The sequence below is a fragment of the Synchytrium microbalum genome, assembly GCF_006535985.1.
Source record: "Synchytrium microbalum strain JEL517 chromosome Unknown SmJEL517_scf0010, whole genome shotgun sequence".
Classification (NCBI taxonomy): domain Eukaryota; kingdom Fungi; phylum Chytridiomycota; class Chytridiomycetes; order Synchytriales; family Synchytriaceae; genus Synchytrium; species Synchytrium microbalum.
Window position 1 is genome coordinate 532,766 of NW_022158359.1, and position 15,662 is coordinate 548,427.

Genomic DNA, 15,662 nt, shown 5'->3' on the forward strand with positions numbered 1-15,662 from the left:
CGTACTGATAGACTTGGCAGTAATATGGGGCCTAGTCGTCGGTTCTGGTGTTTTTGAAGCCAAGGGTTGGGTGACGGTACCTTCGTAGATGACTTCTTCTTCTTCGTCGTCAGTGACTTCGACTTGGATACTGCGAGAGCCTACTTCTTCTTCGACTTCTTCTTCAGTGTTTTCGATTTCATCATCGTCATCATCCACCACAATAAGATTCCTGATACGACGAGGATTGAAGAGTATTTCGTCGTCTTCATCTTCTGTATCGTATGCGTGAGGTACTACACCTAATTCGAGGTCTTCTTCATGTGGGATCGTGTCTGGAAGCGACTGGTTGTCGATATCATCTTCTGCGTCGTCTTCTGCATCATTCTGACTATGATTATCGGTTTCAGGCATGATTTCATCATCTTCATCATCAGTATCACTGCCATCATCTAGTCCAAACCCAATACGTCCAGACTGTGGGGGTGCGGTTTTGAGTCTGAAGAGTGGTTCCTCAACATCACTAATAGATTCCAAGTCTTCGTATACATGTTTATCGTTGTCGTCGTCTTCAGTTTGTCGTCGTGCTGAGGGTCGGTACCTATCTAATTGTGATTCGATTCCGTTTCCTTCATCATCACTGTTACCTACGAGGGTATCAAATGGGATACGTTGTTTGCCTGATGTGTGGATACTGCCTTGGGTGTCGAGGTCTGTGCTGTCTGATGCGTTGTCTGCTGGAGAGTTGTCCTCGTCTTCGTCCAAGATAACAATCGATGTAGTTTGGGTGGTTTTATATATAGTAGTAGAGGATCCGGTTGGAAGAGGAGCTGAAGATGATGATGGCGGTGACGATGATGATGAGGCAGAAGAGGTTTCTGCGGGTTGGAAGAACCATGCGTTCTTTGACATATCAATGTCAAGAGGTGCAAATCCGTCCAAAAAGGCTAGAGCTATATCCAACGGTACCCTACAATGTACTCAGGAAAGTATTAGTATTGGTTTTGACGCTTCTTATTAGATCCGAAGAGTGACTGGTCGTTTTTGTAACACTGCATCGAGAGTGCCAAAGTCCTCTGAACACAAGCTTCACAAGGGCAGTCTGAAATCCATTCCACTTTAATAAAATAATAAGGTTTGTCACTGTACATACCAAGTTTCTTCGTCATTGCTTTCAACCGAGCTGTCGAACATATATCCTCGGACTTGGTTGTCGACATCAGGGACGAGATCAAAGAGTTCCTTAACTCGAATAGATTCATTGTTATCAGGTCCACGTCGCTTTAATACTATATCAAAGAGGAAGAGATTTGTGAGCAATGCAATCACGTTTTCGCAAAAGATAGACGATTTCTTCAAGAAGGATGCGTCAGGACTATGAGAAAACAAGTCCCTGGTATTTCAGGCACTGTTGTAAGAGAGCTGGACTGAGGCAGACATGTTGCTTAATAGCTCCTCCCAAAATAATTGGTGACTTTGTCTCCGTGACAAGGAAAGGTGTCTGAAAACGAGGAGGAGAGGACTTACTTTTGAGTCCTGCGATATCCAGGGACTTGTATGTATATTCGGTCATGATTTTGGACCTTCTCCTCGTGAAGGCGCAAGCGTTTTTTGTGTGTTTGGCGTGCTGGAGGTTTTATTTGGAAGACGAGGAGTTGCTTGACTTTTCTTGGGAGTGACTGCATGTTGAAGACAAGGCATTGCGGGCGAGGACTACGCGTCGATCTATGTTTGTAATTTTTCTCATGCGTCTCTTCACGCGCTTTGATACAGAAATCCCAAAAACGGTATGCGTTATGGTTTTAGACTGAATTGTCATATATTTGATCAGCTTCAAGGACAAATATACAAATATAGCTATTAACAGGTGCAGATCCATGGACTCTACCTCAAATGAATGTGTTGGATGCATTTCGGTTGGACACCTTGGTTTCGAAAGAGGATAAACGTCGTTTTAGCAAAGTGGCCAAAGCAAAGGGAAATTTACGGAAATTGTCAAATCGATGTAATCCAATGTGAAGGTGGCCTAGTATTCCTAGCACTAAGTCGCGACGTCGTCATTCTTCAGTGCGGAAGTCCTATACAAACAGAGTCACACAATACTACTGCCTATGCAGGTTTGGTTACTTTTCTGACTGTACGGTCGGTTTTCTGGCTTGCGTGGGCCCGTTGGAATAGTTTGTTCTAATTGAGATCCTTGCTTCCTTTGCGTTCTTTGCGGTATCTTGTTTCCGTTGCGGTATCTTGTTTCCGTTGTTTCCGTTGCGGTAACTTGTTTCCGTTGCGGTTGCTTGCTGCCGTTGCTAAGGTCGTGACAATTGCTGGATGACGTGACCGTTGTGACGTGTTGTGACGTGTTGTGAATGTTGTGACGTGTTGTGGATCCTGTGAATAGATTGTTCTAATTGCAATCCTTGCTTCCTTTGCGTTCCTTTGGTATCTGTTGGTTTTTGTTTCCGTTGCCGCCGTTGCTATTGTTGTTGCCGTTGCCAAGGACGTGACAAATGTGACCGTTGGTGGATGATGTGATGTGTTGTGATGGTTGTGATGTGGACCCTGTGAATAGATTGTTCTAATTGCAATCGTTGCTTCCTGTTGCTATCGTTGCGGTATGTTGTTTCCATTGCCAAAATTGTGAACGTTGTGAAGTGACGTGCTGATGAGTTGACAAGTTGCTGCTGATGTGACAAATTGCGATTTGTTGTAATCATTGTCAAGGACGTGACAGTTGTGATGTTTTTGAATTGTTGCGCTCTTTGCTTTCGGGTGCCAAGGTCGTGACAGCTAAAGGACGTGACGGGTGCTGACGGATGCTGATTTTTTGGACCCATTGTCCCGTTGGAACCATTGTGATCGATTCGACTGTTTTTTAATGTTTTGACGTCCGATCTTACATCTATATCCAGGTGTCAGTAAAACACAACTTCCAAAAAGAGTGCTAAAATGATCAGAAACTATCTCAATTAGCATTACCGTAGTTCTAGAGAAGCGAGACTCACCAGAACAATCATCACCAACCGTTGAATCGGCTTAATCGGTTGAATCGACTACTCACCGTTGATTCACAATGCAAAGGTAACAAACAGAACCACAGATCACAACATAAGCAACATTGCAGCATCAAGTCAAAAAAAGGAGACGAGAGCACATTAGAGGTGGGACCCTCATCAAAGACCCACAACCTGACTGACGAATGACATCAATCAATTTGCTGTATAAGAACTAAAGACATCAACTTTACACACGGCTTTAGAATGTCATCAAACCAGGCTCAGGTTCTTGCGGGTAAGAATACCTTTTTCATTTGTTGCTGCTATGACTAGTGAGCTTACATCTTTTGGCCATTTGTACTATAGCTTGCATAGACAAGCTGGGTGAGATTAGAATTTCCTCAGATTCCTTGCGCCGTCTATCCATTGGCTCCTTGATTCAACAGATAAACACGCTTCGAGCTGCCATACCAAATCATGACCCTCGCCTTGTCGTCTTTGACAACGCTTTGCTTCGTCTAGTTGAACTCAAACGGTAAAGTCTTTTTTCATAGCATTGGGTATTATTGAGCCAAAACGTATATTACGAGATTTGTTATAGATTTTTTTTCTTTATTAGTAGTATGGACCTGAACCCTGACTCAATTATGGATGCTATTGGCTTCATAGACCCTGCCCTTCAAGATATGATGCTATCTGATATAACTGAGGAGATTATTCAGGCGGATATTGCTAGAGAACTCGGGGTCAATTATCTATCATTATCAACAGCAACACCATCCTGGCCTGTTGAAGGAATAGTGTATGGTGAGAATCTTCGGGCTATGATCAACCTTGTAGTCCAGCGTAAGGAATGCAAAATCAATGTAATATTCCTTATTGATACTGAATCACCACATACTCATCTGACTGCTAAGGCTTTCAATGCTTTGGGCATCACTGAAAATACTCCCAGCTCGGCAAATGTCATGGTGCACGGATTCGCTCAAACCGTTTATGTATCTACGGGTCACTTTGAGGATGTCAACGTCCTGGGGGTTGCATACATGAGGGCAAAGGGATTGAAACTTGCTGTAGATTATGAATCGTTATTGTGTACCCTGAGGGAATAGGGCAGCTTAAGTAGTAAGCAATAAAGACTCTCATGTGGAGTAATGCCTTTCCAATATTAAAACTCGCTTTTCTACCACAATCTACCTACATCATCACATTTTGTTTTCTGCTCATTTTACAAGACACAAGACAGATGTTGGGCCACAATGATGATTTAGACCCGTTGCAATGGCAACAATGGTGCAAACATGTCACGTCTTTGGCAATGGCAACAATGGTGCAAACTTGTCACGTCTGTGGCATCGGCAACAATGAAAGCAGCTGCAACAATATTCGCAATACTACACAATTCAAACATCTGCGCAAGTGGCAATAACAATCCGCAACGTTCACAACGGAAACAACTGTTGCATCAAGTCACAACGGACACAACGTTCACGGCAGGAAACAACGTTCACAATTGGCACGACCTTGGCAACGGAAACAACGTTGGCAACGTCCACAACATTACACGTCATCCCACAACCGTCACGGCATTTCACAATCTTCACGACATTTCACGTCATCTCGCAACGGCCGCAACGGAAACATCGCACACAGCGGCAAACAACGGCAAGCAACGTTCACGTCAGCACACAATGTTGGCAATGGTCACGTCATCACACAATGTTCACAACGTCCACAATGTTCACAATGTTCACAACGTTCACAAATGTTCACAATGTTCACAACGTTCACAAATGTTCACAATGTTCACAACGTTCACAAATGTTCACAATGTTCACAACGTTCACAAATGTTCACAACGTTCACAATGTTCACAATGTTCACGTCATCAATTGTCACGTCATCCCACAACATTTCACAGTGTTTCACGTCCTTGGCAGCGGAAACAACAGACCGCAACGGAAACAACATTTCACGACCTTGGCAACGGAAACAACAGGCCGCAAAGCAACAGGACGCAAAGTTCACAAAAGAACAAAGCAAGGGCCCATCCAAGCTAGAGATGCACTGGAATGGAATGGAATGGAATGGAATTGGAAGTGGAATTCACGTTTTTGACGACCCAATTCCTGTTATTGGTCGCTTCCATTCTTGGAATCTAGAATCGCGAAATCGCCTTCGGCGATTCCATTCCATCGAACTTCATGTTTGTCAATTCTTGACCGATTCNNTCGGCCCTGGCCTTCTCTAATTTCAGTCTTTCTAAGGCAGTCATCAGCTTTTCATCACAATTTTGGATAGCGAAAGTCGCAAATTCGAGTAGAAATCGGTAATATCGGTAAGAATCGGTAAGAAATCGGTCGAAATTGAGAAAGTCGGGAAAGCGCAGGAATTCACTTTGGATTCCTGATGATTCCATTCTAGAAATTGGCGACTTCAACGATTCCATCACAATTCCAACTTTTGACGCGTCAATTCCTGTTCATTCCGATTCTTAGGAATGGAATGGGATGGAAATCACGGAATTGGAATCAGGAATTGACAACTCTAATCCAAGCCAGAAAACCGACCGTACACCATCGTCACGACACGTCACAACGTTCACAATTGTCACGTCCTTGGCAACGGCCGCAACGGAAACAGCAAAAGCAAGAGAAAGCAACAGAAAGCAAAGAGCGCAACATCCAGGGCCCACGCAAGCCAGAAAACCGACCGTACAGTCAGAAAAGTAACCAAACCTGCATAGGCAGTAGTCACAATTGACATTCGAAAAGAGCTTGTATCTACGGTTTTCGTTGGGAGAACACGCCTGAAGCATGAATTTTGACGTGATTTGGAATGGTCACAGTGCACAAAAAACATATAAGGTGGCTCACGGTCGAATGCTTCTGGAAAAACCTGCGCAGCGAGCTTCCAGCCGAGTGGGATGTCGCGTATTAGAACTAGAACAGGCTGATCACTGAATCTCTGCCCTCATTACCTCCCGTAGTGAACGTCTCCTCCTTGCGGAGGTTATAACCTCGACCTTCGGTTCCTTGGTTGCGCACCCTGCCAAATAAAAAAAATACCCAATTACCAAATACCCTCACTTCAATCGGAGAAGCAGTGAGGAGCAAAGCTTAGGGACCTACCACCTACTGTCGGCCATCCAGCAACAATGAAATGCATACAAATCCTATGAGTGAAGAAGGCTCAAATAAGAAATCAAGCACAAACGAGCAACCAAGCTCAGTCCATCAGCCTCACTTCCAGCCTACAGCCAGCAACAACGAAAAAGAGCAAGAGATCCTCCGTTTGTCTGATTTCTACAAGGCTCAGTCTCGCTACTTGCCTGCTCTAGAGGTAGGTTGCCGCATGACATTTATCTAATTTCAAACCTAATATTTAACACGTCTTGACTTTTTTCAAACAGAGCCTCCAGCCGTTATTGGCTAAGCGTCACCCGGAAGCGCTACTGAAAGCCTCCCTGATCTATAGTCTAGCTAATGAGCTTACTCCTGCAAAGGTGTGAAAGGCGGCACTCGAAATATTTAGCATGGGGGCTTCAGCCAATAACATTTTTTTGCTCAATTTTTTCAAGGACGCAATTGAGCAGGCTTTACAAGTGGCGGATGACCCCAGATATCATAAAGAGTACGCGAGACTGCTGATGAAGCAGCATACCAGTTTCCATAACACGGACCAAGCGGAAGAACATCTCCGTGAAACGTTACGTGCAGGTGCGTTTAGTCATTTGCTCAATCAGTTGTCTATAGTATAATGGATTCTAATACTTAAATATCTTCGTCTTCTTCCGACCTCAGAACGAAATGACCCTGAAGCTTGGCATATGCTCGGAAATGTTCATGTAAACAACAACCAATACTTGGACGCTTTTCACGACTTTCGAAGATCATTGTAAGCCGAGTATCCACTGTAAACTCATCTGTACTCCCACATTTGCTATCATATACTCATTATACCACATGCGTTTCCAGGGCACTGAAAATGGACGCAGCCGTACTTTACTCTCTCGGCCAACTGTACCAAAAGACCAACCAGCTCGCCGACGCACTGGAAGCATACTCATCATCAATCCGAATAAATCCACACGATCCACAAAACGTGAATACATGGATGGCCATGGCCCTCATATTTAAAAACTCGTATAGGCCGGAGGATGCCATCGACTCATATCGAAGAGTGCTAGAGCTTGATCCTTCACATGTCGAAGCACAGCAGCAAGTAGATGCCTTGAATCCACCACCTCCGATACAAAGTTCACTACCGCCTCATATGAGTAGTAGTAGACTACCGCCAAATCAACAACAACACCAGCATCATCATCACCAGCAACAGTATAATCCTCAACAATATCAACAGCGCCCTCCTCAAAGCATGGCACCACCACGACGTCCAGGTGGATTTCCATTACCACCCTTCTCAAGTGCACCACCACCACAACAATACGGATATAGCAATGATCCATATCAAAACACTCCACCGCAGTATAATAGTGGAAGTCCGTATTACGGTGGCCAACAGCAGCAGCCACCCCCACCACATCAATACAACAATAGTGGACAATATAATCCTGCTGGACCGTACAACCCAAGTGGACCTCATAACAGCAATATTCCATACAATAACAACAGTGGGCCACCGAGACGGCCTCCATTAGATCAACGCCAAAAAGAGTAAGCACGGAATAGTTAGCATGGAACCAGAGAAAGAACAACAAACAAGTGATGGAACGGGTGTAAATGTTTGTAGGGGTGTAGATATACTTGTGTGTAAAAGCAAAGACTCAATTGTATTGCGATAAATTATAACGAGGCCAAGATACAACAATATAGCATTTTTTGAATCGCCCGCACACACATCATACGTATCACAGAATTCTCTTGCAAAGTCGTTCAATAGGGAGTGTGAATGGTCTGCCTTCAATTCTGTAGTTTGTTCTGCCACTGATCCGTTCGTCGAGTCTCTTGGTTAAGAGAGAGCGATGGCAACCACAAAGGATTGCAACAGTGGATTTGTTTGCTTCGAAAGCTCTTCAACCAAAACAACAAGAAACGTCCTCCAACCGAAAAAAATACGTTGAAAAGCAAGCATACATTTCTTTGTTAATTAACCAACAAGAACAAGTCCTAAACAATTGCATTTATTCTCGTTCGATAACAGAGGCAGCACCCACTAATTGAGGGGAAAATAAACGGTTAGCACCACTGTAATACGAAATTACTCTTCCGTTTTGTCCAAATCAAAAACCTACTTCCAGATCCAATACACATGGAGGTGACACCAATCTTCTTTCCTTGTCGCTTGAGTTCGGGCAATATGGTGGCGATTTGACGAGCACCCTGTTACGAAAATTCAGTCAAAAACGGAACACACTTCCAAAAAAGGGAGCATTCCAACTTACAGTGCAACCTAATGGATGACCGATGGCAATGGCACCACCCTTGGGGTTGACCTTGGCGTAGTCAAGACCCAATTTCTCAATAGAGTAGACAGCTTGAGAAGCAAAGGCTTCGTTGATTTCGTAGATGTCGACGTCTCCCTTGGTTATGCCAGCGTGAGCTAGAACTTTAGGGATGGCAAAAGCTGGGCCAATTCCCATAACGCGTGGGGGCTAACAAAGCAAAGAGCGACAAGTTAGCTACAATTCAAGGGTGGTCTAACAGAGACAGATAACTTACAACACCAGCAGTAGCAAAAGCAACGAACTTGCCAAGGATGGTCAAACCTAGTTCCTGAGCCTTTGATCTCTTCATCAAGAGAACGGCAGCAGCACCGTCAGATACTTGAGACGAGTTACCAGCAGTGGTGGTTCCTCCTGCCTTGAATGCAGGCTTCAATTTAGCCAAACCTTCCAAGGTGGTGTCGGCTCTCATACCGTCGTCACGGGTGACGGTGACGGGAGTCTTTTTGCCATCAGCACCAATGACTTCGGTGTGTACTGGTACGATTTCTTCGTCGTACCACCCGGAAGCCCATGCCTTGGCAGCCTTGAGGTTGGATGCTACGGCCAGCTTGTCTTGGCTTTCACGAGAGACGCCAAAGTCAGAAGCAACGTTTTCTGAGGTGATACCCTACAAAAAGTAAGGTTGAGATCAAGAGGGTATCGATCCAACTATCAGTCACTGGAATACCATGGGAATCAAACAGTCAGCAGCAGATGGGACGGCGAGAATTTTAGGATCAACCTTGGCAGCTGGAGCGTTTCCGTATTGGGTCGACATACTCTCAACACCTGCACCAATACCGATTTCAATGGTACCTGGGAAATTGTAAAGTTAGCAAGTCTTACCGAGATTGGGAAATATCTGTTCAATGTCTCACCAGTAGCGATAGCGGCAGCGATGTAGTGAGTAGATTGTAGGCCAGATGAGCATTGTCTGTTTACGGTACAGACAGAGGTGGTGTCAGGGAATCCTAGTAACCAAAAAGCAGAATCAGCAATCAGTAACGTAAAATGAAACAAAAAAATCGTTCTCACCAGCAGCCAAGGCAGCCATACGGGCTTGTGTTGCTCCACCGCCTGGAGGTAAAACGTTGCCGACTTGGATGTCCTCTGTAAAAACAACGTTAGATTCGTGCTTCCCAAAAATGGAAGAAACGACAAAGCCTTACCAACAAGAGCTGGGTTGATCTTGGTACGGTCGAGGATTCCCTTCAATACAGTAGCCAATAAGAGATCTGGAGTGGTGTCCTTGAGACCACCTCGACGAGCCTTGGTGATTGGAGTACGGACTAGATGAAAGGAGCGTGGGGGGATGAGTCTTTTTTTTTCGTGGTTTTCTCAAACAATGCAGTTCCAACAAGAGCTCCAGTGTATCGTCAATCAATTGATGCAAGAAGATTCAAACAACGCTACTTTTAGGTGGTTTCAATTCAAAAACTCACCAGCTGCTACAATCACTACATCGTCTTGACTTTTGACGCCAATCTTTGAGGCAGCTAGATAATGAGATGCAGTTAGAATCGATGAATTGAATATAATTCGTATTCGAATGCTACGTCGCGGTTATGTATCTGGTCTTTGCATGTGTCAAATTGGCTAACGAAGCAGACAGAACGATTTTCTTCAGCGCTTACATGTGCGGTTTTCTGAGACGACGACTGAGCTTTGGGTCTGCTCTTGTAGTTGGGAAGTGAGCTGGTTGATACGGGATGCCATATTTGTCGATTGCTTCTGCTTGAAAGAGTGAGTGAGATTCCAGCGAGAAAGTGCAAGCGAAAAATAAAAGGTGAGACAAAAGTGGTGAGTAAGCAGGGGAGTGACCTACTACGTCATTTGCGGAAGGTAGGCATTACAAAGAGGATCAGGCAGTTGACGCGTTCTTGCATACATCACGCTTGATCTGACAGTTTCTAATGCTTTGCTCAAACTTGAGTGAATTTCTCTCTACCTCCAACTTTTGAGTTTTTGATAGAACTTTCCAATGAGACTATGGGTTGGTGTTGACAAAATAATCTAGGATTGTATTCATTGAAATCTAAATAAAAAGCAAGAAGCAATAAAGATTCATCTCACAATTCCAGCATCTTGTTCAACTCTTTACTGAGCAGATATGCCTTGGACGATGTGTTGAAGGACTGTGTCGAGCTCTTTACAACACCTTCCACCTCCAGTGCTCTACAGAGTTCCAATACGGTCTCTGGAGCATACTTTATCAATAGGCCCAAAGCAGCGAGGAGCCTCAAAACTAGCAAAGCCAATGTAAAGAGCGATGAGTTTCTGTGTAAAGGGAAATATATTAAAGATGAACTTGCTATAGACACTCACTAGTTTCTTCATCCTTGACTGCTGCAACTGCTTGACTAACACCAGCAACAATCTCACAAGCAAAGTCTTCGTCACAATCTGGATACGATTCGTGAATATATCGAGCTAAATTGAAGGCTAACGAAGCAGAAGCCTGATGCACTGTAGGATCTTCATGCAGTAATGAGTCCACTAGTAAGCTGGTGAGTAATTGCCTTGGTATCAGACCAAATGTCGTTTTTTGGGTTGATGTTATATAGTTGGTTGAATTGGCTGTTGCAAACATGTTTGATCCGACTCGTAGCACCATGAGACTGACTGCGCGTATCTGTTTACCGCTTCCGTACTTTGATACTGTTTTTACGAGTATTCCTTCAGATATGAGTGTTTGCAAGGCGATGGGATCAAGCACCAGTAAACGGATAATGTCCAATAAGGGAAAGACTTGATCGGGAGCTAATTTTTCGAGTGCACCTTCTAAAAAATTCAACAAGGGTTAAGTGGGATGATCTTGGATGAACTAGCACGAAAACTTACGAATGGCGACGTTCCAACCAGAGGGCAGAGGAGACCTGGTTTTCATGGATTCCTTTATAGCATTCCAAAAATTCACATCCACATCTACACCCAAGAAGCCTTGAAGCTTTGAGAATATAGCATCCAACGAAGTCGAGGCAGAGAACGTTATCGGTGCAACAGAAAAAGAATCCAGTATTGGCGTTGCGACTTTCCCATGTTTGTGTGCTAAATGAAAATACCAGTCAGAGAGACAAAAACCGAAAAAGGAGAAAGAAGAGCAAGCTTACGCGGATATGCAGAAAATTGCAGTAGGTTGATTGACGACTTGAGTTCTGCCACATCGGCACCTTTAAACTGACTCATGACTTTCCCGTCGAGAATAAAGATGAATGTGGGCGTTACGTTGACATTGTAATGGCTTGCTATTGACTGAGACATTGGTGTTTCAATCTTGACACCGACGACACCTGTGTTTGTAGTTTGTTTGACTCCTGCTGGTTTATAATTTATAGATTCCTGTATCAGGTTTTCGAAATGAGGAGCAATCATTCTACAAGGTCCACACGTCTGTGACGTGAAATCCAACACGACGCATCGGTTTTGAGCTAGTATTGGTTCTAGTTGTTGCATGGTGAATATGTTTTGTAATAGGGAGGATGATTGACCGTTTGCAGGAGCAGCTGCTGATGGTGTTGATACTGCTGTAGGGTGTCTCGACGCCCCAAACATGTTTTCAATCATGGGCCTCAATTGATTTCCAAAAGGTGTCGATAAGAAGTTTGCAGGGAGACTGAGTATATGATCTGGGATTGTTTTGCCGACCAGGAATTGGCACAAGGCATTTGAAAAGTCGTTACAGTTCGAGTCCAGCAAGTGATATTTGTCGCCAGTGTAGACTCCCCTCAGGGAATCGATGTATTCCATGACTACTTCGTGTGGGATCTGTGTAAAGGTTTAAAGTAGTTTGATCAGCAATCGTAATCGTGAGAGTTTCAATGAAGCTCGAGCGAGTGAATCTTCTGAACTCATGAATCCAGGTACATACATGAGTTTGGCCCATGTCAACGACCTCTAATGGATTTCCGAATGGAGATCCTCCAGGCGTCGATCCTTCAATCCCACCTCCACCAAAGAAATCTAGAATAAAGTTAAGAGTTTAGTTGGTAATAGTTGAGATAGCGATCAAAAGATGTTGATGCCAATATTCGACAGGTACAACGTTATGATGAAGTGCTCACATTCGGTACCAAATATGACGACGGCAGTATGATAGATAGCATCGAAATGCTGTCCAGTCAACATGAGCGAAAGAGATCGGGCCATGCCATTCGAAATGTCATAAACATATAACTGCACGTCGGCCATTCTTGAATCTCTATAGGGAAGTCAGTGATCAGCTTGATACTATCTGTTACACGCATTTCAATCGACCTCTATCACTTACTAGTAGCCCTAATTCCTCACGCTCTCCTACTTGCAAACAGACACAACTACTTTTTGCTGGACAAGGTGACGTGGCGATCAGAACTTGCGCAAGCCCAAACCACGTCACGTTCAGCTAAAATACACGCTTGGAAAATGCCAAAATACATATATTATAGCTAGGTTCCAAAAACTTGAATGGTGCCGTTTGGTTTCAACTCTGTCAACACCAACAACAAAGCATTTTCGTGAAGAGTAGTTTGCGAGTTTAGTTAGTAGCAGAGATGGCAGAAGGACAACAAGAAACCGGCACCAAGTGCTTCGTAGGCAAGTCATCCCTCCTCCTTCGTCATGTTTTATTTATTGGGTGAACTATAAGTGTCCAAGCTAACCAGAAAAAAAAACCTTGTTTTTCACTTTTTCAGGTAACCTCTCATGGTCCACCACCTCAGAATCTATGCGAGGTGCATTCGAAAGATTCGGAGAAGTCACTGTATGTCTTGAACAACCCTGGTTTCTCCCCGGTGCAATGCTCATTTAAAACCATTTTCTTTTCTGTTTAAAGGATTCTTTCGTCTTGAAAGACAGGGAGACTGGTTCGTGCATCCACGTCTTATTCAATCAGATGCATCATTGAAATTGCATATTTAATCATAAACTTACCGTTTTTCTGTTGTTTTTTCAGGTCGAAGCCGTGGTTTTGGTTTCATCACTGTACGTGGTTCGCCAAGTCGCTGTGTCTGTATTGTTACATAGCTAATCATTCCTAACATATTCAAACGCGTATATCTTAGTTCGCAGCCCCTCAATCTGCGCAAGATGCTATCGCTCAAATGGATGGCCAAGACCTAGAAGGTCGAAACGTCCGAGTCAACCTTGCTAGTAAGTTCTCGTCGCATTACCATCTTGCTGAACAGAGGAAATGCTATACGTTGGACGTTTCTCCGCTCCGTGTCGCATTGACCTTGCTTGACGACTTGACGTATATGTTCTCATCACCCCCCTTCATTCAATAGACGACAAGGGTGACCGTGATGGTGGATCCGGTGGTGGATTCCGTGGAGGTCGTGGTGGTGGATTCCGTGGCGGTACGTTCCAAACAATCTGCCAGATCATCGAGGCTCCAGAGTGGGATTTTTTGCTCAATGAACCTTCGTCCATAGGTCGCGGTGGTGGCCGAGGTGGTTACTCCAACGACTCTGGCAACTGGCGACAAGGTGGCGGTGGTGGTGGATACGACAACCAACAACAACAAGGTGGTGGACAATGGTAAACCATCAATGGTTGTTGAATGAGGTAAGCAATTCATACCTTGTATTGCAATTTAGTTTGTTTTCAACCATAGTTTCTGCGCTGACACGAGCATGTTTCTAGTGGTAGTCTGATATAAAAAAAGATCATGGTTGCTATATTGGTTGAGATGGTGTTTCTGTTTGTGTGCGTGAGAAAGCTGGAAGAAAGTTAGCACGGCCCTTGGACTTTATGTAAATAAATCTCTTCAATCCGTCAGAAAATCTTCCTTGGTCGTCGCGGCATTTTCGGTCATTGTCATTCTTCCGGCAACTGCGACACGTTTTAGCTCAAATACGATTCTAATCTGTTGGAGTCAACACGTTCCAGCTCAAATCTGTTGGAGTTGATATATAGAAAGACGGCCGACTCTGCATCGTTGAAATCCTTCGTTCCTGTCTGCCTGCCAAAAGCTTGGATTGCTTTGTGTGACTATAAAAGCGGTGCGTTTACAGCCCCTTCGAAAAAAAATAAGTTTTGGTAGAGATTGCGTGAATGTTACTTGATCATTGAATGTCTTGCCATCCATGTACTAACAGGCCTCGATTCTAAACAAAAGATGCTCTCTGATGTCGAAACCGAGTCACATCCACCTGACAATCCAGGACCAACTCTCGATGATTTGAGCGATTGGAGCGACGAAGAAGTGTTAAACGTCGAATATATAAGTGATGAGATCAAACGCCAAAGGATTACTGCATCATGTGTCAGGCTGGCGTCCAATGGGGATGTGCTTTCGCTCCAAGAGCTGTTGTCATCACCACTGAAACGACCATATCTGGATGTAAACGCTACCGATGCTGATATGTGTCCGCCAATCGTGTATGCTGCCTGTTTTGGGCATCATCAGACGGTCCAGCTGCTGCTGCAAAGTGGGGCAGTTATAGATGCTACCGATCGTTTTGGATGGACTGCTCTTGTAAGTGATATTCTGCGACTCAACCTCCTTGTACCTTGTTGCGTTGTACTAACTGTTGCACACAATTAGATGTGGGCATGTGCTAACTCTCATCGCGTGTTGATTGCATTGCTGATTGACAATGGAGCGAATACGAATGCCACGTCAGTCAATGGACGAAGTGCTAATGACTACTTGGATGCTTCGACTGATGCTCAGTCTGCTTCGGATGAAAGCCCGTTGGGATCAGATTCTACGTCTGCGACACAATCCACACTAGATGATTCAGAGGAAGAAACCATGCATCGTATATCGTTAGTGGATGATGACCGATCTGACGTGGGCGAGTACAATTATAATTACGATGTAGATGTTTTTGACTGGTCGCATGGCCTTCTGGGTGAGTTTTTCGGTACTTCCGCCCACATCGAAACCAACTAACTCTGGCAACACCAACAGATCAAATCCTGGTATACGAAGACAAAAATCTACAACACATCCTAAACGTGGTCGTAGAGCTCGTAAAACCAAGCCGCCACAAACTAGCACCAGCATCCATCCTCTTCCTCTGTTCGAGATTCGCACATTACTACCGCACCCAGCATCACGTCGAGCACTTTTTCGATGTATCCATTAGCGCTATTATAAAGGAAATCGAATGTAAAAGCAATATCGACGACTCGGCACAACTAGCTTCCATTATGGGCAATCTCGTTAGGCTGCTCCAGTATTTGAAACGTGATGAGGGACTCATGAGCGTTACAGTCGAAGTGCAATGTACATTATCCGAGTTGATCTCTGACGTATACCACGT

The 15,662-nt window shown here is 44.3% G+C and overlaps 4 protein-coding genes across 4 annotated transcripts; 2 read left to right on the top strand and 2 right to left on the bottom strand.

The window, feature by feature from the left end:
- Positions 1–3,233: 3,233 nt before the first annotated feature.
- Positions 3,234–4,081, top strand: SmJEL517_g02494 (uncharacterized protein; the record flags this gene model as incomplete). The annotated part of the gene is made up of 3 exons (XM_031168422.1): positions 3,234–3,264; positions 3,336–3,504; positions 3,589–4,081. 3 exons carry the CDS (start codon positions 3,234–3,236, stop codon positions 4,079–4,081), a joined length of 693 nt encoding a protein of 230 aa, XP_031025578.1.
- Positions 4,082–8,112: 4,031 nt separating this feature from the next.
- Positions 8,113–10,131, bottom strand: SmJEL517_g02495 (uncharacterized protein; the record flags this gene model as incomplete). The annotated part of the gene is made up of 10 exons (XM_031168423.1): positions 8,113–8,144; positions 8,224–8,311; positions 8,374–8,583; positions 8,651–9,043; positions 9,104–9,231; positions 9,294–9,386; positions 9,451–9,525; positions 9,585–9,704; positions 9,858–9,911; positions 10,050–10,131. 10 exons carry the CDS (start codon positions 10,129–10,131, stop codon positions 8,113–8,115), a joined length of 1,275 nt encoding a protein of 424 aa, XP_031025579.1.
- Positions 10,132–10,484: 353 nt separating this feature from the next.
- SmJEL517_g02496 (uncharacterized protein) lies at positions 10,485–12,603 on the bottom strand (the record flags this gene model as incomplete). The annotated part of the gene is made up of 6 exons (XM_031168424.1): positions 10,485–10,660; positions 10,741–11,196; positions 11,257–11,463; positions 11,526–12,180; positions 12,284–12,375; positions 12,477–12,603. 6 exons carry the CDS (start codon positions 12,601–12,603, stop codon positions 10,485–10,487), a joined length of 1,713 nt encoding a protein of 570 aa, XP_031025576.1.
- A 341-nt stretch (positions 12,604–12,944) lies between these two features.
- On the top strand, positions 12,945–13,933 carry SmJEL517_g02497 (uncharacterized protein; the record flags this gene model as incomplete). The annotated part of the gene is made up of 7 exons (XM_031168425.1): positions 12,945–13,008; positions 13,086–13,153; positions 13,226–13,256; positions 13,346–13,374; positions 13,455–13,542; positions 13,677–13,748; positions 13,824–13,933. 7 exons carry the CDS (start codon positions 12,945–12,947, stop codon positions 13,931–13,933), a joined length of 462 nt encoding a protein of 153 aa, XP_031025577.1.
- Positions 13,934–15,662: the final 1,729 nt, after the last annotated feature.